The sequence below is a fragment of the Copadichromis virginalis genome, linkage group LG18 (assembly GCF_057382275.1).
Source record: "Copadichromis virginalis isolate Kocher_CV1m ecotype Utaka linkage group LG18, C_Virginalis_male_GT1.1, whole genome shotgun sequence".
Classification (NCBI taxonomy): domain Eukaryota; kingdom Metazoa; phylum Chordata; class Actinopteri; order Cichliformes; family Cichlidae; genus Copadichromis; species Copadichromis virginalis.
In genome coordinates, this window is record NC_140635.1 from 29,845,009 (window position 1) to 29,868,774 (window position 23,766).

General features: G+C 42.4%; 1 protein-coding gene across 1 annotated transcript; it reads right to left on the minus strand.

The window, feature by feature from the left end:
- Positions 1-2,277: 2,277 nt before the first annotated feature.
- acin1a (apoptotic chromatin condensation inducer 1a) lies at positions 2,278-23,649 on the minus strand. Its single transcript, XM_085438866.1, has 18 exons — positions 23,475-23,649; positions 22,004-22,069; positions 21,711-21,822; positions 21,565-21,620; positions 18,759-21,455; positions 14,455-14,601; positions 14,219-14,304; positions 9,041-9,098; positions 6,482-6,521; positions 6,043-6,185; positions 5,779-5,922; positions 5,449-5,644; positions 4,953-5,098; positions 4,457-4,564; positions 4,241-4,348; positions 3,856-4,150; positions 3,670-3,770; positions 2,278-3,585 (listed from the first exon to the last, which is right to left on the minus strand). The coding sequence occupies exons 1-18, from the start codon at positions 23,610-23,612 to the stop codon at positions 3,268-3,270; spliced, it is 4,959 nt and encodes a 1,652-aa protein (XP_085294992.1). The 5' UTR covers positions 23,613-23,649; the 3' UTR covers positions 2,278-3,267.
- Between the last annotated feature and the right edge of the window lie 117 nt (positions 23,650-23,766).

Consider the following 23,766-nt stretch of genomic DNA (forward strand, 5'->3'; position numbering starts at 1 on the left):
TAACAGGCAGTGCGCCACGTTATTGCTTACATGAGAGGAATTGCAGAATGACAGAGACGAAATACTGTTACTGTTAATCTGACTATCTTCAGTTTTTACACGCTTACATATACACACGCAGTTACTGTCCCTCTTTAGAAAGGCAGAGGCTATTTACGTGTAGTTGTTTGTTTGTTTTCCTGTGTAATAATATTCAACATTGCTATCAATACATTTTTCAAAAAAATGCCTCTCTTTGCAAAATGGGTTTAAAAACATAAACAACTATGGGACAATGTTTGCACGTGATTTGAGGGAACAAATCGTGGCAGGATCAGCCTGATATTATTTGTATCCCACTGTAACTTTACTGTATAAAGAGCTAACTTCTCCAAAATGTCAGTAGTTAGTCATTACAACAAGTGTTTGTGAACTAAAAATCAAGAATCTGGGATACTGTTTGCCCGTGATTTGAAAAGTCCAGCACGTGCTCCTGACGAAGGAAAGACCAATTCTGCAGGGGAGACCTACACCATATTTTCTAGTCTTTGGCTTAGAATGAAGTTGGTTTGGAAACATATTCAGTTATGCTTCAGCTCCTGCTTTGCGTTTCTGTGGCCGCCCGTGCTAGCAGTGTCCAAGCGTTTTGTTAGCGTTTAAACCTTGTGATCCACAAAACAGCATAAGAGTAAAAGAAGAACTGACTGCGTTACAGTCAGTGCGGAAGCAGCGGCTTCGCTCATGCGCGATTCATTTGCTGTTTGGACGCATAGGTGTGAACATCTTCTGCCCTGATAGCGCTCTGCCCGTGAGCGCTTTGGAACGGGCGAAGTGCCCATGGCAGCACCCGTTGCTTGTTGAGAGTAAAAGCGATATGCGCTTTCACGTCAAAAAGTCGTCATAAATAAGTCTCCAATAACACCAGAAAAAGTCGCCAGATTTGTTGCTGGTAGCTGAGGGGGTCTGAAAACTCGCTAAATATAGCGACAAAGTCGCTAAGTTGGCGACACTGCCCAGATCACTCCGCGAGGCTCCTGACTACGGTAGCCCTAATGCTCCGACAATCAACTCCAAAGCACTATCAAACTATAATTGCTTACCAAAGTCGTACTAAAACATTTTTTGACAGATTTTTGAGTGTACCACCACATAAAATTGGTTCGAGGTCAGTAAGCACAACCAGAATTCATACATATGGCCACCGGATTAAAAAAGCACTGTCGATTATTTTTTTTCAGAAAATTAAAGGATTTTAAGTTCACCTTATGGTGCGAAAAATACAGTATATTATTTAATCCAGGGTTCAAAAGGCTGACATGATTTTTTTTATATTTTGGCCAGTACTGCAGACCCACCCCTGAGCTGGTATGGTGATGTGAAGCTCCTAGTTTGAAGCCCAGCTGAGGCCATTCTGTGTGGAGTTTGCATATTCACCCTGTGTCTGTGTGGGGGTTCTCCCACAATCCAAACACATGCATGTTAGATTAAGTGGAGATTCCAAATTGGACAAGGATGATCTGTAAATGATTTAGAAGTTGCTGTGTGAATGGATGGTTAAATATCCAACCTGCAGTCATAAGTGCTTTGAGTGATCAGTAAGACTATGCAAGTGCCACGTAAATAAAATGTCATTATACTTAAATATAAACTACTATATACTGAACTGTTTGATGTTTATGAGCTGTCTTGTGTGAGAGAGGGGTGGAATTTGAAAAGTGAAATGTCATCATTACAGATGAAACTCTTTGTCAATCCAGCTTTGCTGCCCCAGTTAGAACTTTGCTCTTGGTCTGCCAGAGATGCCAGCTCAAGCGATTTGCTGGTCCTCGCAGAGTCCAGCCACACTGAGTTGTATCAGGGCAAAAAAATGTTATGCTCAGCGACCATAAGGCTGTAATTACATAGGAGCAGTGCTGAGCTCTGCAGGATAAACGTCAAGACCCAGAGAGATGGCACAAAGCAACTGAAGAGGGGAAATGTGGACACATTTACAATAAAGACAAAGAAAGTCAGGGCGACACAAAGACAGCTAGTAAATTGAGTAAACTGTAACAACTAAGAAAGCAGGTAAAAGTTAATAATCTGAGTCACCCAATAGCATTAGATCATTCTCATTCCAAAGTGATACATGAGTTGAGCCACAGCATGGTGTGACTGACACCTTGTGGATTCCAAGGATAACTGCTGAAGTCACATATTCCTAGTATTGCATCTCTACAGTACTTTTAACTGTTATCACAGAGAAACAAAATTGACTTCAAACTCAATCAGCATGGAGAGCGGAAAGAAACGTCACAGTCGTTTCAAACTTCAATTTTTATTATTTGTACATTCACCACTGATAGGCGTACTCAAGAAGAAATTAAAAAAACAAAAACAAAAAAACAAAAAACAAATCTTTGTAAATGATAAAGATACAAAAAAAAAAATAATAATTAAAACCATTGGTGAGAAAACTCATAATGCAACCTCCCCTCTCAGGCCTGTACTGACTACAGGGTCAGAGTACTGGAGGAAGAGGAGGAAAGGGAGAAGAGGAGAATCAATAAGGACATAAACATAATCTGTGTCAGCTGTGACAGACAGATTCTCTCCCACAGAGAATAAACTCATCTCTTAACAGAGACAGAGGAACACTGCATTGCCTTAGTAGTTATTCCACGCTTGTTTAAAAATACCCCAGAGCTGCCTCATTTAAAGACTTGATTTGAAGTAATCTTAAGTCTGTACAAAAAGCCAAACACACCTATTTCAGTATTGTCTGATTTATGCAGTCCTCTCTGCAGAGGACCGAGTCTTCTCTTTAGGCAGGACTGGCAGGAGGAGCCTTGTACTACATGCAGCAACAAAAGGATTCCTCATCCAAATTGTTAAACACAGAGGCGACAACAAGTGACTGCAAATCATAATTGGCACCCACACTATGAGGCAAATGGGGCACGTTGGGCTAAATAATCAAAATTACCCAGTGAGTCAAACAGCTATGCTGTCAAGACAAAAACTGAAGAAAAAGAGGCAAATGTAGAAAGAAAAATATCAAACCTTGACAGTAACGCCACGGACAGCGCTCTGAAAAACAACACTGCAAAAAAAAGATCATGGTCCCCTTAAAGCATAAATGTGTGTAGGTGTAAATGTGCTTTAAAATAAAAAAAGAAGATGACAATTTGAGAGATGGTAGCGACATCGGTTGGTCCTCTGTTGGGTCTTAGTTGTAACAAAGTACATGTAGTGAAAGGCAAATGGAGGAGGGCGGTCTCTAGGACAGTTCCATCAGTTGATTGGCCATTAGCGCCGCCTTTCTCGTGGTTCGCTGCGGCTGCGTGAGCGTCGGCCTCCGCCCGCCCCGCTGCCCCCGGGCCTACGGTAGCCATCCCTGCGTTTGTCGTTCTCCCTTTCCCTCTCTCTCTCCCTGTCTCTATCTCGACCTCTGTCTCTCTCTCTGTCCTTGTCTTTCTCACCCTCACTGCGTTCTGTTGTGCCTCCTCCAGTTTTCACCCTCTCCTTGCGCTCCTCTTCCCTTTTTTTCTCCTCCTCTTCTTGCTCCTTTCGCCGTTTCTCACGTTCTTTTGCCCGTTCTGCTCTGGCAGCTTCCCGCTGGGCAAACTACAATGAAAATGTAAAAAAAAAAAATGCTTTTAAAAAAAACCCCAAAACCCCCAAAAGGTATGAAGTGGTTTGTTTCATCACCTGTTCATCTGTAAGTGGAAGCCAGTATATGCAAGGGGCAGCTTTAGTCTTGCGGAACAAGTCATCAAGCAGCTTTGCAGGGGGATCCTCGGCTATTTTCTCTGACAGAGAATACACACAACATTAGACAAGAGAACAGGCCTCTGGCAGCGGACCCGGTACACTGAGTCTAAATCCACGTCTTACCTTTCTTCTCCTTGCTCTTTCCCCTCTCCTTGCGTCGCCTCTCTCTTGATCGCGACCTTCGAGGACCTCCCTCCTTCTCTTCTCCGTGTTTTCCAAACTCTCTAACCTTGTCGCGATCCCACTCCCGCTCTGCTCGAGCTCGCTCCCTGCGTTCCATTTCGCGTTCCCGTTCAGCCCACTGATCTCGCTCAGGAAGGAGAGAGGGCAAGCCCGATGTTCGACCACGGCCGGAGCCAGGACCATGTTCCTCTGCTCCAGGTTTGTCACCTGCACCCAAACCTTTGTGGAAGTCCAACTACAGGGCAGAGACATGTTCAGATTACAGATAGCCAAACATTTAACACTTATGGAGGGGGAAAAAAACTCAAAACAAAAATATTCTTACTTCATCCTGCTGGCAGAAGTCAACAGTGAGAACTTTTGGGTTGCTCTGTGGCCATTTCACGCCATGAAGAGCTGCTCGTGTGGCGACTGCCTCCTCTACACTTGAATACTAGACACGGAAAGTATAGTGGAGGACCCGTGAGAGAGAGAAAATACTTCCAATGTCTAAAAGCAGTCTGAGCTGCAGATATATAACTCAATGCTTTTAATAACTTACAGTGACATAGCAGTGGGACTTGATTTTGTCAATCCAGAAGCCCTCCTCCATCAGACTGCCAGTTCTGCTGAGCAGTTCCTTAAGCTGTCCCAGAGTGAATGGCCTCACCTGAACAGTGTCACAGACTCCATTACAATATGAATAAAGTGCGACTACTAACAATTTACACACTGCAAACAAGATAAACACAGTGGAACAATTAAATAAAAACACATGCAATAAGAAGTCAGCAAGATTACAAGAGGAAAAACTGAAACCTTTCCATACAATTATTCTTTTAACTTAATTGTTTTGATTTATTATAAATTAACTGGGTCTATGACAGTAGAAGACAATATATTGTGGAAGTTTTATACCTCAACAAAAAAAATGAAATAAAAAAAATAAAAATCTAAAATCAACCCCAAAAGAAAGAAAACAAAAATCCATGTCCTATAGCTCATATTTTAGAAATTTGAGCCCAACGTGGGTTTGTTCATGGGTCCTATTCTCTCACCAGGTTGCAGATGTGAACAATAGTGGAGACTTTTCCGCGAGGTGGTGAGGGCTGCTTGGCCGTGCGAACAGGGTCATCAATTGTGATGGAAACACTTGTTTTCTGCTGGCTGATGGAGCGACGGATGAGGGTGTCGCTGGGGGTCACTAGAATGAAAAACAGTGAGCAAAGTGTCTCCATTACATCACTGTCTTTGTAGTTCTTATAATAGAACATATTTTCCTTTACCGAGACAAGAGATCTGTATCAAGTGTCAAATAATTAAACTATTTGAATTGCTACACCCAAGATGGCATGCCAGAAATCAGCACCGACTGAAAATAGTTGTTTGAATCCATATAAAGAATCATTCAAGTCTTTCTGTCAGCCTTTCTGTTATGCACCCATTTGACTTTCTTAAACATAAGGTAATATGAAAATTAGATTTCAGGAATACATTAATTAATTCTGATGAATTTATTTCTGCAGAGAAGCCATCTTACGGTGGATATCTTACCAGTGTTGATTTCTACATCATGGCTGGTATGTGTTGGTGAATGAGTTTCAACAGCTACAGGAATAGAGGTATCCATCTGCTCTTCATGAGCCTTTGTCCTTTCTTGGTCTACCTGTAGATCATCTTCCTCTGCCTCCTCTTGCCTGCTCCTCTTTGCTTCTCTTTGCCCATTCTCCTGGCTTTCTGAATGCACCACCTTAAATACAAGATATCACACCAAGCAATCAACTGAGAGATAACCTCGAACAATCTTAAAGAGCACTTTACACTTAATGAAAGTGAAGATACTAGCGTCAGGTTAATCAGTAGTTAAACACTAACAACAGTGACCTGTGTAACTGTGCGTCTAATCTGAAGGTCCTGATCAGAGCGCTCCCTGTCTTCATCATCAGCCCCAGAGAGGACAGCTTCCTCTGGATGCAAGTCAACTACTGCTTCCTGTCCTAGACATGGCCTGATGTCTGGGATCAGAGACTACAGGCAAAGCGTGAGGAAACAACATGGTTAAGCTTTCTACGAGACAGTGTTTACAATGCATCTGTGAGAATTACTGTTAACTACAATGTAAAACAAATTATGCTTTGCTGCAAATACCTTGAGTGAGTCAGTGGTGATGCTGATGGAAGGTTTCTTGGCAGTGACAGCTGTGCTGGAGCCCCACCTCCTCTTGCGACCAGCCACTGTCCCAGACTCCTGTTCACCCTCTGCACTGCTGGTGCCCGGGGATGATTTACTGCCTGGGAAGTAATGGAATCAATACAATGCTCGACGTTTATGCAACACATCAACTGGAAATATATACAGACAATGGTCTTTTGAATGATTACTGAATTATATATTCTGTTGAATAACCAAATTTAAGAATTTTTTAACGCTGCTGTGTTCTCAAACCTTAGCGTATCAATGCTGCACCTCGCCTATCAAAAATATTTGTAAACTAGATTAATACAAATATGAGGAGAAAAAGCCACAATATCAACATGAATAATCAAATGTTAGTAAAGAATGGAACAAGGTGAAAGGTTGTACTCACTGCTAAGAGAGATCTTACGAGCTGAGAAGGCCTTTGATTTCTGAAACACAAGAAGATAGAAACAACCCGATATACATGGGAGAGGTGAGACGCCGACACCATGGAATGAGACAAATGGTCAAGTTGAAGAAAATGTGGAATAAAAACAAGAAGTGGGTAAAGAGAACTGAAAACAACACCTCGCCTTAAAACTCGTTGTTTATTGATGGCAAGCTATGTTGCGTTTGTTTATGTTTATGATGTGTTCTCCTAACTTTTGAAGCTCTACACCTGTAGATTTTTGAAAATATTTCTTACTTTTAAAGATTGAACTTCTCAAACTTGAACTTTCTAAAAAAAACAAAAAAACAAACAAACAAACAAAAAAAACAAAACCCAAAACAAGCCCCCCCCCCCCCCCCCCCCAAAAAACCCAAAAAACAAAAAACAAGGACCTAGTGGAAACTGTAATGTTTCAATTTAAGCACTAAAATGTTTTGTTTTTTTAAATGTTTGTAGACAAACTCCAACTAGTTCAACAAAACTAATATTTAACTACTTTAGTCAGCTAAAAGTAAACTAATACACAAGATCACCAAATAGGGGTTTAGAAATATTTTTGTTAAACTGCAGGAGGCACAATTAAAAATCCAAAGCTCATTCTCCATCAGTGATTAAAAAGAATATAAATTAATATTAAACACATTCAAAATAAGCTATGAAATACAGCACTGAGTAAACATCTACTTATTCCCTGACACCTGATCCTTACTGTTTTGGATATGGCCCAATCACGACTGCATGTACTGTATTTAGGGAACAAAAGGTCCAATCAATGGTGGCTGGATGAAAATCTGAAATCTTGCTGGCTGGTAGGTTGGGCTCAATAGTTCATTTGGGTTTGGGCTTTCAAATGTTCTTGGCCAAAGCAGTCGTCTTCAGATGTTAGTCCTTTTAAAGATGTGGCAGACTTTTATACTGGCAGAAGAGAGTGATCAGTCCACTTAAATTGAGACCAGATAATGAATGCTGTCAACAGTCACTGTGGAACAACTCCATAAGTTTGACTTAAAAGTTCTGCTTTAAGAAGCAGTCACATAGTAGCAAAACTCTAGCAACAAATGGCAAGTCCTTTTTCAGGTGAAAACATTCCCAGCCTCTTGCAGTCCAGATATTTGCTTTAAGCTATCTGAAAAAGTGTCCAAGCAGCAGATCTCTCTTCCAACAGATACACAAAAACTCGAAATGTCCTTCATACCATTCTCCAGGTCATAATCCACAATGCCCACTTTCTTTGATCGTTATGAGATTTAAAAAAATGTCTTTGATAATAATAATTAAAAAAAAAAAAAAACTTCTTTAAACTTGTTCACAGCAGCCTTGAACTTGGCTTAAGTGAGCAAGCTTCTTTCCTCATGCTCTCGATGTAGACTTTAAGGGTGTGGGGCTAGATTGGTAAAAATCAGGCTGCAAGATGTGGGCAACATTGACTAGCCAACCCCCTTTTTAAAACTTCTGGTCCAATTAATAGTTTCTGTCAGCCATATCGGTGAAAATGAGGCAGACTTTGTTGCCAGGGGTGTCCCTCTGTAGTGCAGACTTTGGGGCTTATCTGTGGTCAACTCTGGATTCTTGGGGACAGTGGAACAGGTGCAGCAGTAGCAGTAGTGCCAGAGGTAGTACGCAGGTACCAATAGGGGCAATGGAAGAAGCATGAGCACCTTTATAACAAAGGAATCATTTGGGGTTTAAACATCAGCCACAGTGAGAAAACACCCTTGCTGTTTGTTCCTATGACAGTACCCAAGGTTAACATACTACCAAGTTTGAAAATGGCCCATTAAACCTTCTAATGACCCTTTCTTGTTGTTTAAAAACAAAACAAAAATCTAAATACTTACAGTAAAATGTAACATGTTTAAAAACTAGGAATAATTCAAAAAGTGCACTAAAAAAAATCTAACTATTATGGATGCCTGTGACTAATTGACTAGACGTTTAAACACGGCTGCCAGTTAAATGTATTATTATGTTATTACTATACAACAGCAGTTGCCATTTCAAAGATGCTGCTGGCCACTCATGTTGCCTGCAGCGCTAACACCAGCTATGCCTCCGTCTCTCTACCCATCTCTGTGGAGGAAAGTAACGAGCGAGGGGGGGAAAGTAAACCGATGACAGCCGAGACAGCGAACCATCGCTGTTCTTCAGCACTGTTTAAAAATAAATAAATATCGTTTGTGTCAGAATAAACTGGAACTAAACCCCCGAGTAATCACACTGCACTGTGGTGCAGGACATTGTTACAGTTCATACTATAGTTCATATAGTTCCACAAACACACATGCAATACTTTTTGGGCCAATGTTGAAATTTGTCGATCAATTTGTGTCCAGTTTTTAATATAGTCAGAGTTTTCTGTCTTTTCAAGTAGATGAATAGCTAAGCTTTCTCTCTTGTTTAAACAACTAGTAAATTAGTCACGAGGAACATCCCTAAAAACTGCATCTGCCCTGCAAAGTACTTAATTAATGAAAGCCTTCAGAACTGAAATGATTTGGGATTCTCCAGGTGCCTTACCTCCTCACTGGTTTCTTGAAATTTCTCTGGATCTGCCATGGTAGTCTCCTTCATCTGCCTGCATATTGTTAAAAATAAATACACATCAAAGAAAAGAGGTAAAAAAGGAAAAAAAGATCATCAGTATGAAGAAAGAAAACTCACTCATAAGATGTTAAAAATATTAAATTAATAGCTTAACACAAGCAATCAAAACACTATGTAAATGTTTAACAAAAACAAAACATGTCAAATCTAAAGTATTAAAAATATTCCTAGCAATAGGAACAAAAGGATTAAAATCAGAAACTTAATTGATTCCTAAATTAAAACTGATTTAAAATGGATATGCCTTTGTAAATATTGCCAGTAGCTGGGCAGTGCATGCAAAATTAATACTTTAGTCCTTTAAATGTCATTACACTGCAATCATAATTCAAAAATTCACGTTTTCTCAAACACGTGTCAAGGAACCACAACACAGCATAAAAACGCGTTAAAATCTCAGCAAGTGGACCCACTCCAATGTAATGCACAAACAGCAACCAGCAGATGCTAAAATTACTGCGCCTTCACCGCATCACACGTTGGTGACCACATCAAATGCGCTGCTATCGTCCCCCTCAGGGTTAAAGAACTGAGCCGAGGCGAGAAAAATAAAACAGAAATTAAACGCAGTTACCACACTCCTTATTTAGCCAAGCTGCGCCCGTCCAGATCCGACACGCACCACAGCTACACGGTACCTGACGAATGAGCGTACGCCTCACGTCGTCACACCATCCTCGTGAAAGCACACGCGAACAAGTCCACTCATTGCGACTGAAATCAACTTGGGGAACTTCACACCACTGAGACCACGCCGTGCTCGCTCCACACGCAGCACACAGACTGCGACTGCCGTTAAAACGACTGCGTCGCAACGAACCGCTTCTCTTCCCTCCCTGCTGTCTTCCTCTCTCCGAACACTACTCCTCTGTGAATACGTCCATGACCGCAGCGGCTGTCAACCGGAACCTGCAGCGGACAAAGTGTCGCCTGCTGTCTAGCTGAGCCGCGGTGTGGAGAGCCAAAGGCCGGCATAGGCTGCTAAACCCGCCGACTGAGCACAGCCATGTTGCAACGAATAAAGAAAAAAAAGATCTTGTATTAAAAAAAAGAAAAAGGACCCACATCTTTTCTAGCACGCCGGATTTAAGGTAGTCTCATCAATCGCCTGATGGGAAATTCAATGCCCAGCCTTTTTTCTTACACCGTTTTTATCAGGTCTTCATTATAATGACATCATGGAAGCGTTAAAGTGAACACATCAGTATGTCATTTCATAAAACAATGTCCACGGAACTGGCTTTTTTTCACGTGCTTTTTCCACAATATGTAAATAGCGATGTGCAAAATAATTACTCCACTCTTACCATTGAGGAGTTGTTGTTTTTTTTAAGTAGAAATATTTATGAAATAATGAGATTTAAAAAAAGAAGAAGAAAAAAAAAAGAAGCTTTCGGTCATTTCACTAGCTTTGCGCCTAAAGGACAGTTTAAGCATAATAAAGCTACATTATATTTTGTAGGAGAAACAACCTGAAATCTTACTATGATGATCGTAGGCCTCTCTTTTACACTGATCATCCATCTTGATGAAACTTACAATAAAAACTGCCTAGAGTACTAGCATTAACATCTTACTTACTTCTTACTTAATTTAGTAATTACATTATAGTTACAATTATGTCGTTGTTATGTTAAAAAATATTCTTTAGTTATCTGCATGCTGCAATAGAAAGAAAAATGCATATCTGTAAATAAGAGTTAATCAAAGACTGATGCTAATAAGTGATTATGCATAATCTGTAAATGGAAAAAGTTTGGAACCACCAGGTCTCTTCCTAGAGCTGGCCACCCAGCCGATCTGAGCAATTAGGGTAAAAGGGTCTTAGTCAGGAAGGTGACCAAGAACCCGATGGTCACTCTGACAGAGCTCCAGTGTTGCTCTGTTGAGAGAGGAGAACTTTCCAGGAGGACACCCATTTCAGCACCACTCCAGCAATTAGACAGAAGCCACTCCTCAGTAAAAGGCACAAACGGCCCACCTAGAGTTTGTCAAAAGGCACCCGAAGGACTCTCAGACCACGAGAAACAAAATTCTCTGGTCTGATGAAAAAAAAAAAAGCCAAGCCTCTTGTGTGTGGAGGAAACCAAGCATGACTCATCAACTGGCCACTACCATCCCTACAGTGAAGCATGGTGGTGGCAACATCATGCTGTTGGGATGTTTTTTGACACCTGGGACCTTGTCAGGGTCAAGGAATGATGAACGCAGCAATGCACAAAGACATCCTTCATAACCTGCTCCAGAGCATTCTGTACATCTGATTAATCTTCAGATTCATCACATTCATCTTTCAACTGGACAACGACTCCAAGCACACAGCCAAGATAACCACACAGTGGCTTTGTGACCGCTCTAAATGTCCTTGAATGGCCCACCCAGACCCAGACTTGAACCTGCTTGTACATCTCAGGAAAGATCTGAAAAACGTCTGTGCACTGACACGCCCCACCTAATCTGATGGCGCTTTAGAGGATCTGCAAAGAAGAATGAGAGAAACTGCCCAAAAATAGGTGCGGCAAGCTTACTTTAAAAAACAAAACAAAACAAAACTTGACGCTATAATTGCTACCAAACGTGCTTAAACAAAATATTGAGCAAAGGCTGTGAATACTTATCTACATGTTAAAAAATGTTATTATTAAATTTGCAAGATTTACAAGCAACCTTTTTTTTTCCACTTTGTCATAATGGGGTATTGTGTGAAAATGAATTTATTCCATGTTGGAATAAGGCTGAGTTCTGACAACTTGAGGGTGCATGGGAGTTTGCCCAACCAGTCTACATGTGTTTTGTGGACTTGGAGAAGGCATTCGACCGTGTCCCTCGGGGCGTCCTGTGGGAGGTGTTGCGGGAATATGGGGTGTCTGGCCCATTGCTACGGGCCATTCGATCCCTATATAACCGTTGCAAGAGCTTGGTTCGCATTGCCGGCAATAAGTCGGACTCGTTCCCGGTGGGTGATGGGCTCCGCCAGGGCTGCCCTTTGTCTCCGGTTCTGTTCATAATTTTTATGGACAGGATTTCTAGGCGCAGCCAAGTGGCGGAGGGCTTTCGCTTTGGTGGCCTCAGAATCTCATCTCTGATTTTTGCAGACGATGTGGTTCTGTTGGCTTCATCGGGTGAGGGCCTCCAGCTCGCACTGGAACGGTTCGCAGCCGAGTGTGAAGCAGCGGGAATGAGGATCAGCACCTCCAAATCTGAGGCCATGGTTCTCAGCCGGAAAAGGGTGGAGTGCCCACTCCGGGTCGGGGATGAGTTCCTGCCCCAAGTGGAGGAGTTCAAGTATCTCGGGGTCTTGTTCTCGAGTGATGGGAGAAGGGAGCCGGAGATCGACAGACGGATTGGGGCTGCGGCTGCAGTAATGCGGACGCTGCACCGGTCCGTCGTGGTGAAGAGGGAGCTGAGTGTAAAAGCGAAGCTCTCAATTTACCGGTCGATCTACGTCCCTACCCTCACCTATGGCCACGAGCTGTGGGTAGTGACCGAAAGAACGAGATCGCGGATACAAGCGGCAGAAATGAGCTTCCTCCGAAGGGTGGCTGGCCTCTCCCTTAGAGATAGAGTGAGAAGTTCGGCCATCCGGGAGGGGCTCAGAGTAGAGCAGCTGCTGCTCCACATCGAAAGGAGCCAGCTGAGGTGGTTCGGGCATCTGACAAGGATGCCCCCTGGGCACCTCCTGGGTGAGGTGTTCCAGGCATGTCCCACCGGGAGGAGGCCCCAGGGCAGTAATTTTATTAGTAGCTTTGTATGTTTGGAGTGGTGAATGTGTTGACCTATGTGGAGTTAATCCAGTGTTTTATTACAATTTGTTTTGTTTTTTAAATTTTTTAAACTTTTTTTTTTATTTTTAAATCTGCCAAAAACATGTTTCTATCATTTTGTTTTTGTATTTTTTTTGTAATAAGAAGAGACATCTTAAAAGGTCCTTAAGAAGAAGGTAAAACAAAAGGGTAAAGCAAGCACTGGAATGTGAAAAAGGTTTCCTACCCAATGTTGCTCATCTATCATATTGTTTTTCTATGATGCTTTTCATTTGTATTTGTGGATTTTGGGACAAACTGTGTTACTTGACACTTCAGGCAGCAATTTCCTCTACAGACTCAAGTCTGATTTTACTCCAGTGCCACCGGAGGGGCTGAAGATCAAGGCTATTCACAAATTTGGTCTTGTCCCTAGTTTAGATTTAAGAACCTTAACTGACATAATATATCATAGGAGATGAAACTTCTTTGCCATTGTTATCCATTGTTTGTTTTTTCAGAAAGTGGAAAACCTCTACACAGCAATGTAATCAATTCATGTTTCAAGAAATGTTTATTTTGACTGTATTGACAATTAAGGAACTATCAGTCCAAATTTTTCCAGTTCTGAGAGTTATAATGCCATCACTTCAGGTACAGAGAACATCATACATGAAATAAATACAACTCCTATATTTATTTGTAAATAAAATGATAAATGGCTTCAGGACCAAAATACATTTTTTAAATTTTATATTTGTTATTCACCTAATTAGCTGCACTAGTCTCATTTCAGCTTACTGTGGGCATCAGCCTGACGCCTACGGCTGTCATTTACTGTCCCACTAGCTTCTTCTTTCCAGCTCTTTACTCCAAGTGCATCTACTGTCACACGGGCACATGTGGAATGGAGCTGAAGAGACTGGTGAAATGAAAACTATAAATCTAGCTGACAACAACACTTTCTAAAGTAAAAATAAAATATATCTTTCCAACCAGTTTTAAACTGAATATAAAGAGGGGGAGGGGAGGGAGAGAGACCCCCTAAACAACTGAGCCTTTGCTGTAGCTCTTCAATTAGCAGCGAGTGCATTAGTGTTTGGTGTGTTGTGTGGTATACAGAGCAACAAAGCTAATTTGAACAGACTGGCCCACCGTCCACCTAACAGGGCCAAACTGGCAAATCCCCACTCATGATGCAGAAGAGGTCAAATAGTTACTGAGCATTGTTAACAGCCTCTATACTTGCATGTTAATAAGAGCACAAATACACTGATCCCAGTGAGTAAATCTGACACACAAACAAACTATAAGATATGTTTCAGAAAACTGGGACTGAAAACCAGACCTTTGTTTGTCCTTTTCCTCCTCTTCCTCACTGTCTGTTCTCTTCCCATGTTTTTCTTCTCCAGTCGGTGCTTTGGAAAACTGTGCCTGGGAATTTTAAAGGGCAGGGAATAAGATGAAGAGCAGACAGTGTGGTTCATTTATGGCAAATCTGTTTTATTATCAAAGACCTGCCCATTCTGACACAGATATTGTGACAAGGTGAATCTTCTGGGGAACTTATTCTAAGCAACTTACCACGTTGTGACTGTCTCCATCTGCAGTTGTGTTAGCCTTCTCTGCAGACGTCTCTCTTTTGCAGGTAGAGGTTTTTGAGGATTTCCTTACATCCTCATGCTGAGCCGCCATGTGCTGTGTTGAGGAATCTCTTTTAGATGTCTCCTCCTTGAAGGAAAAAAAGAGAGCAGTTCAATATTTTATTTTATTTTTTTTGCATTGGAGCAAAAATATATAAAGTCTACTTTGAATTTATTTTTACAAAATAGGCATGGTAAGTTTTTTTAAAAAAATAAACATTTTCAGTTTAAATAATATGATTTATAATAATATGATTATTCAGAAATGGTAAATGGCAATTAATCTTTTTATTCTATTCATTAAAAATCAATGGAAACAATAAATGACAACCTTTATTGCTAGCTGCTTTTGTCTGCTCCTTTATTCAGCACGGGTCACAGGATATAGCTCTGTATATATTTGATTTAGCAAAATCTCCTTGGAAGCCCTTTTCCAAGGGTTCTGCACCTACTTATGCTAACCACTATGCTAAGGGCTAGTCATGCAAGTACTCACAGTTACATATACAGTTTTAATAATACGTGGCAGTATAAAGAGATGGACACCATTCCACCTGCTTTCCTCAGTGGTTGTTAATCCTTTTCATGTATTAATAATTAATTATCAGGAAAAAAAATATTTCACCATGTGTGCACAACTAAAATCTTTTTTGATTTATTGTTTCATTTTTTTTAAAGAAGCAAAAATTTTGGCTTTATCAGAGTTAGCAGAATTGAGGACTATATAGCAAAACAGCAAAGGAAATAGCTTGATTCTAAAACTCTGTCCTTGATAAAGGCTGTTATCCCCCCTAAAAACACAGGAAAAAACTGTCGACTTCATGAAAGAATGTTTATGATATTTTCACAATCTACAGACACAAACTGAAGAAAAAAAAAAGAAAAAAAAAAAGAAAAAGAAACGAGGGGCCCCAGTGATGTACAGAACAGGGCATCTGAGTCGCTGGTTTGTTAAACAAAATTAGCAGCGCCTCTAAAAAGAGCCGCCCGCAGAACCACCCCCACCCACAGTCTCAACATCAATGAAATCCAAGATGCTGATCATTACTAGAGTTGGTAAGTAAAGCTATATCTGAGAGCGGCCAATAAAAGGAAAAGATTAAGATGGCAAGGCAAGCACAGCTACTGAAGAATTACAAAATAAGAAAAGCTTTTGAACATAAAGTTCCAAGTTTGAGGTGACTGGGTAGAAAAAACACAGAAGAACATCTGTAAAAGAACCTGAAGGGGTGTTTGATGCCACCTGTCATGACGGATAAAACGGATGAATTTGGGTGCTCTGGCATTGGTAAAATAAGAGTTTTGCACAGGATGAAATAGTTGTAGAACAAGGACAGCCATCACTCCATTTTTGCAAAACTGCGTGAGCCATTGCCTTTGACTGGAGCCAATTGCCTTACAGGACAATGACCCAAGACACAGCTCCAAACTATAGAAAACTATTAGAGAAGAAGCAGTAAGCTACTATTCACAACGGAGTGGTTAGCATTCTCCAGGTATCTTAACTGTACTGAGCAGGTGAGAGAGTAGTTTAACTGTTAAGACACTGATCCACATTAATGGTGATGTTTCAGGCAACACAGAGTGAAATGTTACCCCAGCAAATAAACAAATAGACTACTAAATGGGTGTGAGGCTGTGACTGATGCAAATGGAAGTTCTCTTTTTTCTTTTTGCAAAAACAAAGTTTGACGAGGAAAAAAAACAATACTATACCAAATAAAAATTGGTTACTAGCCTAGTCAACAGAGTCTTGAGTTACCTTTTATTCTTATTTACCTTGCAACTCACATGATGATTAAACATTGATAAAATTAGTACAGGGATACAAATGTTGTCATCTGACTTGTGCTATTTATGCATCAAGCACAACTTTGGATTTAGCCCCACAAGTATTAAACTACCGTATTTTCACAACCATAAGGCGCACTTAAAAGTCTTAGATTTTCTTCAAAAAGTACGGCACGCCCTATAGCGCAGTGCGCCCTGTGTGTTGTAAGGAGGACGTAGTAGAGAACACCATGAGAGCGCTAAAGGGTGAAGTGTGGGCGTTGATTGTATATACCGGGACAATCGCACATACCTGTTCTTTTATACAGGTATGTGCATTATGCAGGACATCGTTGTTTTAACAACCCTGAAAATGGCAAAGAGACACGCTTACGAAGCACAGTTTAAACTGAAGGCCATCAGCTACGCGGAGGAACATGGAAATCGAGCAGCGGCGAGAGAATTTAAGATTAACGAATCGATGGTTCGCAAATGGAGGAAGCTAGAAAACAAGCTCCGGCAGGTCAAGAAAACGCAGCTGAGTTTCCACGGACATAAGGCGAGGTGGCCTGAGTTGGAGGAAAGACTCGAGCGGTGGATCATCGAGCAAAGAACGAGCGGGAGAAGCGGTCACCATTCGGCTAAAAGCAGTTTCACTAGCTGAAGAGATGAACATTGAACATTTCCAAGGAGGTCCGTCTGGTGCTTTCGTTTTATGAAACGGTGCCATTTTTCCATCCAGACCAGGACTACGGTAGCGCAGCAACTTCCAGCGGATTATAATGAAAAGCTGGCCATTCTTCCGCTCCTACTGCAGCAAACACATCGCCGACAAACACATCCAGCCCAGCCACATCACAAACATGGATGAGGTCCCGCTCACTTTTGACATCCCGGTGAGTCACACTGTGGAGAAGAAGGGGACCAGCACGGTAGCGATACGCACAACGGGGCACGAAAAGTCTTCTTTTACTGTTGTGCTTGCCGCCTATGGTGATTTTTAAGCGAAAGACTTTGCCTAAAGAGAAGTTTCCAGCAGGAATCATCATTAAGGCAAATGAAAAGGGCTGGATGGATGAGGAAATGATGAAAGACTGGCTGAGGGAGGTGTATGTAAGGAGACCAGGTGGTTTTTTTCCACGCATCACCATCCATCGCTCTTAATCTGTGACTCTATGCGTGCCCATCTCACAGCCGATGTGAAAAAACTAGTGAAACAAATTAACTGTGAGCTTGCTGTCATTCCGGGAGGCCTGACAAAAGGAACTCCAACCGCTGGACATCGGTGTGAACCGCCCGTTCAAAGTAAGGCTGCGAGCGGCCTGGGAGCGATGGATGACCGATGGAGACCACAGTTTCACCAAGAGTGGAAGGCAGCGCCGGGCGAGTTACGCCACAATTTGCCAATGGATTGTAGATGCTTGGGCTAACATGTCTGCTGGCACTGTTGTTCGAGCTTTCGCAAACGCCGGCATCATTTCCGAGGAGCCGCACGGCACGGAAAGTGACTCTGACAGTGAAGAAAGTGAACCTGGAATGTTTGATGGAGATTTAGCAGACACAGAGGACTTCCATGGGTTTGATTGATGATAAAAATGTGAGTACCAAACTTTGTTTTGCTCCTGCTTTATTTTTAAATACGCACACTTGTATGCTTGTGTGTTGTTGATGATGATGATTACCGGTAATAGAAATGTGAGTAAGGTACCGAACTCAGGTTTGCTCCCGCTTTATTTTTAAATACGCATACGGTACTTGTATGCGCCCTATAATCCAGTGCGCCTTATGTGTGTGTTAAATACAGTAATGGCACACATAACTGAGACTGCGCCTTTTAGTACAGTGCGTCTTATGGTCGTGAAAATACGGTAAGGAACTATAGCCAACAGCGTCTTAAACGCAAACCAGACAGTTTTAACAGATAAAAAAAAATTAAATTGAAAAATTGTACCCACTCGCTTGTATTCAGAGATACTGCCAGAAAACACCTGCTGTGATCAGAGACTAATACCACTCTGCTGAGAGCCCACTACACCCAATGAATACAGATCCCTTTAAAAGTAAAGTAGCCTTCTTTTTAAATGATTAAAAAATAATAATTTTAGCATAAAGAATTCAGCAGACTGTGGAGAAATGCAATCTGAGCAACAATATGATTTAAGATAAATAAATTGGTATATTATACAACTTTATAGTCACAAGTGTGACACAAATAAATAGTCAAGCATCTATACCATTGCCAAATCATGATTAATGACTGCAAATGTGTATGGTGCCATTGTTCAAGCTCTATGTAAATTCAGAATATGTCCAACTGCTGGAAACAACACAGGTGGATTTTATACCTTGATTATTAAGGTGATGGATATTTATCCAAATATGTTCATTTTGGAACTAATTTAGTTTGGTTTATATAGATTTAATACAACTTTGCATTAATGCCAAAGACAGACAAGACAGATCATTTATTCTTACCTTTGTAACTCTGGAGGTGGAGTTCTTTTTCTCTTGAGAGGACGAGGATGAACCGGATGATTGAGAAGATGAGGACCCAGAGTCCGATTCTGAGGAAGAGGAATCGGATGATGATCTTTGTCTTGTTCGTATCCTTTCCTTCTTTGAATCTCTTCCTCTCTGCTCCGCTCCACTCACTGAGCTTGACAAACCCTTGCTTTCATCAGCTTCTTTTACTTTTTTGATGGACTCCTTGGCAGCCTGTTCAGTCTTTCCTGAAGCTGCCTGTTCTTTATCCTCCAACACTAGCCTTGTGGCTCTTTCTTCTTTGGGACCCATTTCAGTAATAACAGCAGTGTCCTCCTCAGACTGGATCCTCACAGATCCCGGTGGTGCAGCAGCAACCTGCTGATTTGTCCGTAGCTCTGAATCTTCCTGTTTAACTGAGGGCCTATGTCCTTCAGACTGTCCTTTCCCAACAGTGGTGGGATAAGTGACAGGTGAGGTGCGAGGCTGTGGGCTATCAGAAAATGTACGGGGCCGCTTAATAACCATAGACGTGGGTGAGGGTTGTGCTCGGTCCATTACGAACCGGAATTTTTTAAATGACGAGTGTGGTGAAAGAGATGTTGTTGAAATGGTTGCACTACACTCTGCTGCTTGGCCTTTGCTCTGGGGTTCTGGAGCACGGATTTGTTCCCGGTCTCCTGCCTCTGCTGACGAGTTTATAGCGGGTCCTGTGGAGAGGGGGTGAGGAGTTGGCAGGGATGTGAGACCAGCCTCAAGGCCACATTTGGATGGAGAAAGGTGACTCTCACTCTCCTTTTCAGCCACCCCAGTTTTATCTTTCTCCAGCTCCAGCTTCCTCTCCCGCTCCTCCTTTTCTTTCTGCACTGCTTTCTCATTCTCCAGCCTTTCATGTTCAAGAGCTTTTTCCCTTTCTTGCTCCAGAGCTCTCTCCATCTCTTTTCTTGCCCTTTCTAGTTCTTCTTGCTGTAGGGCTCTCTCTAGCTTTTCCTTTCTCTCTTTCTCAATTCTCTCCTGTTCAAGAGCCGCCCGTCTCTCTGCCCTCTCTTTTTCCACCCTCTCTCGTTCCAAGGCCTTTTCCCTCTCTATCCTCTCTCGCTCTAAAGCTTTCTCTCTTTCAACTCGTTCTCTTTCTCTTCGCTCTAACTCCAAGGCCTTCTCCCTCTCCAGCCTTTCTAGCTCTAAAGCTTTTTCTCTTTCTCTTCTCTCCAACTCCAAGGCCTTCTCCCTCTCCAACCTTTCTAGCTCTAGAGCCTTTTCTCTCTCGATCCTCTCTTGCTCTAAGGCTTTTTCACGTTCTATCCTCTCCTGCTCCAAAGCCTTTTCCTTCTCTAACCTTTCCCGTTCCAGAGCCTCTTCTCTCTCAATCCTCTCAGCCTCCAGAGCTCTTTCTCTTTCTAGCCTTTCTCGCTCACGCTCCAAAGCTGCTCTCTCCATTTCTTCTCTCTCGCGCTTTTCCCTCTCCTCCCTTTCTCTCTGCAGCCGTTCTTGCTCCAGAAGTTTAAGTCTTTGAAGCTCAGCCTGCCTTTCAAGCTCCAAGGCCCTCATTTGCTCTTCCCTCTCTTTAGCCAAAGCTTGCTCCCTCTCCTGTCTCTCTTTTTCTAGAGCAAGTTCCTTCTCCTTCTGCAAAGCCTTCTCTCTCTCTTCCTTTTCTAAGGCCTGCTGTTGCTCAAACCTCTCTCTCTCCAAAGCTTGCTCTCTTTCTCGCTCCAGTGCTAGGGCTCTCTCTCGCTCTTCCGCCGCGGTACGTTCTTGCCGACGTTTTCTCAGCTTCTCTTGTCTTTCTAGGTCAGACTCCATCTCTCTGACCCTCTCGTCAGGCACAGTGGGCTCAAGTGTACTCACAGGTACTTGAATATGGGCTGAATGTGCTCCTGTAACACCCTGATTGGTGCCTGGCATTATTGGAAATGGTACATGCTCTGCAGTGTTAGAGGTGTGAGTGGTGGCAGATACCAGGCTCTCTGGTGGTCCTCTGCCAGGAAATGATGTAGCTGAGGATGAATTGCTTTCTTGCCTATCAGCTTCGCCATCAGTGCCATGCCATCCTCCTCCGGAGAAAGCACCTTCTGACTCCATTTTACGTGCCAGAAGGGTTAGTGGGCCAGGCCTGCGTTCAGCATGTCCACTCCTTTGTGGCTCAGGGCTGCTACTACGGCTACCACCGCTGGAGGAACCAGAGCTGGAAGAACTGGGGGAACGCCTGGCTTGGGGAACATCTGGACTAGGTGGACTCTGTTTAGGGGTGTCAGGCAAAGGGAATGATAATTCTGGTGGAGGGGAAGGAGGCGGTGTTGGCTGGCGGAGTTGAGGTGACAAAAGAGAAGGGATGTGTTGCTGCTGCGGTTGACGGGACGCTGCAGACCTCTCCCTTGTTGTGGGTCCCCTGGCTGGCTCTCTGAAGTTTCTCCTTCGAGCGCTGCTGTCCCAGTCGTCATCGTCACCGTCCTCGTCACCATCCTCGCTGTCGTCATCGTCGCTGTCACCTGGGACTTCACTTGATGCAGAGCCTCTCTCTGGCCTTTGCTCAGCGGCAGGAACACGCATGGGCACAGAGCCAGAAGCAGGTGGACTGGACATGTCAGCCTCCTGGTTTCTGTTTGCTTGGCCCTCATTTACCGCACCCAACAATCCCTCTTCACCAGAGGTGCCAGCTGGCTTGTGCTGCTCGGGTAATGCTGGTGTGACATCCTGACAAGAACAGAAAGGGAGCGCAGATTTATTTATTATCCCCTCCCACAAGTTTAATCAGAAAGTTACTTTTACACCTAACACTTAAGAAGAGAAAGTACAATCTAACCTGGGCTGGAGGAGGACACGGTGTACTATTGTTGACTTCTGCGTGCTCCTCTTGCTCTGTTCACAAAAGAGAAATAAACATAAAAATCACAAGATTTTACAATAACCATCCATAATGTGTACAGTATTTTATTCAACACAACTTGCCATTTGTATCATATGCTTCACGAGCCTCTCTCTCCAGACGCTGCCTCAGTAGCTCCTGTTGCTTAGCCAGATACTGCTTTATAAAGCTGTTCTGGCTCATTTCCTCACCAATCTAAACACACAGAGAAATTTTGAAATACAATGCAAGATCTCAAGGCTAATAACGCATACTTTTTGCAGACATTTATGAGGTTGTGTAAATGCACGGTTTGCCATATATACATAAAAGGCCATCACTTATCAAGACACTTCAGCCTTTTATATGAAACTAAAACTATCTTTGAGATTCACACCTGAGAGTTTGGCTGTAGTCCAATATGAGCTGTGGAGGTCCTCTGCAAGTTCTCCAGCATGAGAGCCTGTTAGTGAGATAAGAGATGTTTTTAGAAAAAAGGAGAACACTCTTTCATGGGCAACCTTGTAGCTGCACTCTATTCAGTAGTATGTTTTATCACATCCGCTGATATTTCCGCCCTTGACAAAATATAATGAGTTTCTATGTACTAAATGTAACAAATATCCTTAAGCATCGCTGCTCCTCTTTTATAATAATGTTAGACTTGGAGAATTTTGTCTTTGATACTTTTTTTAGAAAGCCTGCGGTTGTGAGAAACTACAAAACTTGTTGACAAACGAAGGAGGATGATATGCAACAATGTTCCCATGTAAGATGGTAAAGGACATGGGAGTCTGTCAAACAATAATTGACAAGGTTACTCTAAAGCTGTGGTCAAACACCAACCAGTGATCAACTTATCTTAAATTTCATTGATCACCAATGAAACACCTTGTATAAATCTATGCACTATTACTACTACTTTATTCATGATCTATTACTTTGCACGTAGACATAGTTGATCTTTTACATTGCTATTATGTCCATTATAATGTCACTGTCATTATCAGATGCTGGTAGGACGAAACTGTTAATAACCCAATGGCTTTATATGAGCTTTGCAAGTACGTTAGCTGGTAACTACGACTAAAATAATCAACATATTCTGGGTTTTGTGAGAAAAGAACCACTGTCTGGCGTAATATAGGTTATATAAACGCAACGCAAACAAACAGTAAAGCGTTGATGGCTCAGTGAAATAATGCAATCGGGACTGCCCAGTAACAAAAAGAAAAGAACGCCTTAGCTATCTTAATAAGGTTTGACGATCTGTCGCAATGAAAAACAAACAAGCTCAAGACCAACGGCAGCTCACGGGCCTGCTGCAGATTTTGAGGGAAACTACTCCTAAAACTAGCCAATGCGTTTACCAACAAAAACGGCAAGAACGTTAATTAAAAATTGCGGGTTAGCCGCTAAAAGTTGTCGTTTTTCTCATTAACTCTAAGTGGTGAAATGTTAATCTGCTGGACAAACTCACAAGAGCAGTGTACACATCGTTAAAAGCAGCATACACAGCAGCAAGCGAGTCGCTAAGGCCACTGATCAACTCATAGCGTTAGCCAGGAGAGCTAACGAGCTAACGGGACAACATCAACCCGAGACACAGTTTAGGATTAGCCGATAAGTTGAGTGAAGTGCCAGTCTTTCCGTAGCTGGAACATTTCTACAGGGCCACAGCACTGCATAACCACAGCGCTGACAAAATAAAGACATTTACAGCTGGTGAATGAGCTTTAACCTCGATAACTCTACTACGCTCAGCAGTAACGATACTCAGTTGTCGGCCCTCGAGAGAGCATCAGCCCGTCTCTTCGTTAACGTTAGCTTGCAGCGACCGTGGCACCATATATCGCAGTAAAACTCACCCCCTTGAGTCTTTTGATGAGAGTATTCTTCTGGCCGCTCTTCGACAGCCCCCTCTCCTCGAGAGCGGCCTTTAAGTCCGCTACTCGAAGGGACTGGAGCGGTCTCCCGTCCAGCGTAACGTCTTCAAGGTCCGCCATTTTCCGTTCCTCTTGTCAGTTCCCAGCGAGAGCGACGATCAACGCCTTCATCGACGTCACGTCATCGCCGACGACTTCCCCCCGAAATCAAATATCAAATAAAATAAAACGTTTATAAATATTTTAAATCCCAGACTAAACCAAAATTACTTTC

Bases quoted from the DNA above. Each gene is read 5' to 3' on its own strand.
- acin1a (XM_085438866.1), bottom strand. From the start codon at position 23,612: ATGGCGGACCTTGAAGACGTTACGCTGGACGGGAGACCGCTCCAGTCC. The intron at 9,099-14,218 runs GTCTGGTTTTCA...AACAATATGCAG, and splicing joins GAGGAAAAGGACAAACAAAG to GCAGATGAAGGAGACTACCA. The intron at 5,923-6,042 runs GTATTTGCAGCA...CTTTGCCTGTAG, and splicing joins TCACCACTGACTCACTCAAG to TCTCTGATCCCAGACATCAG.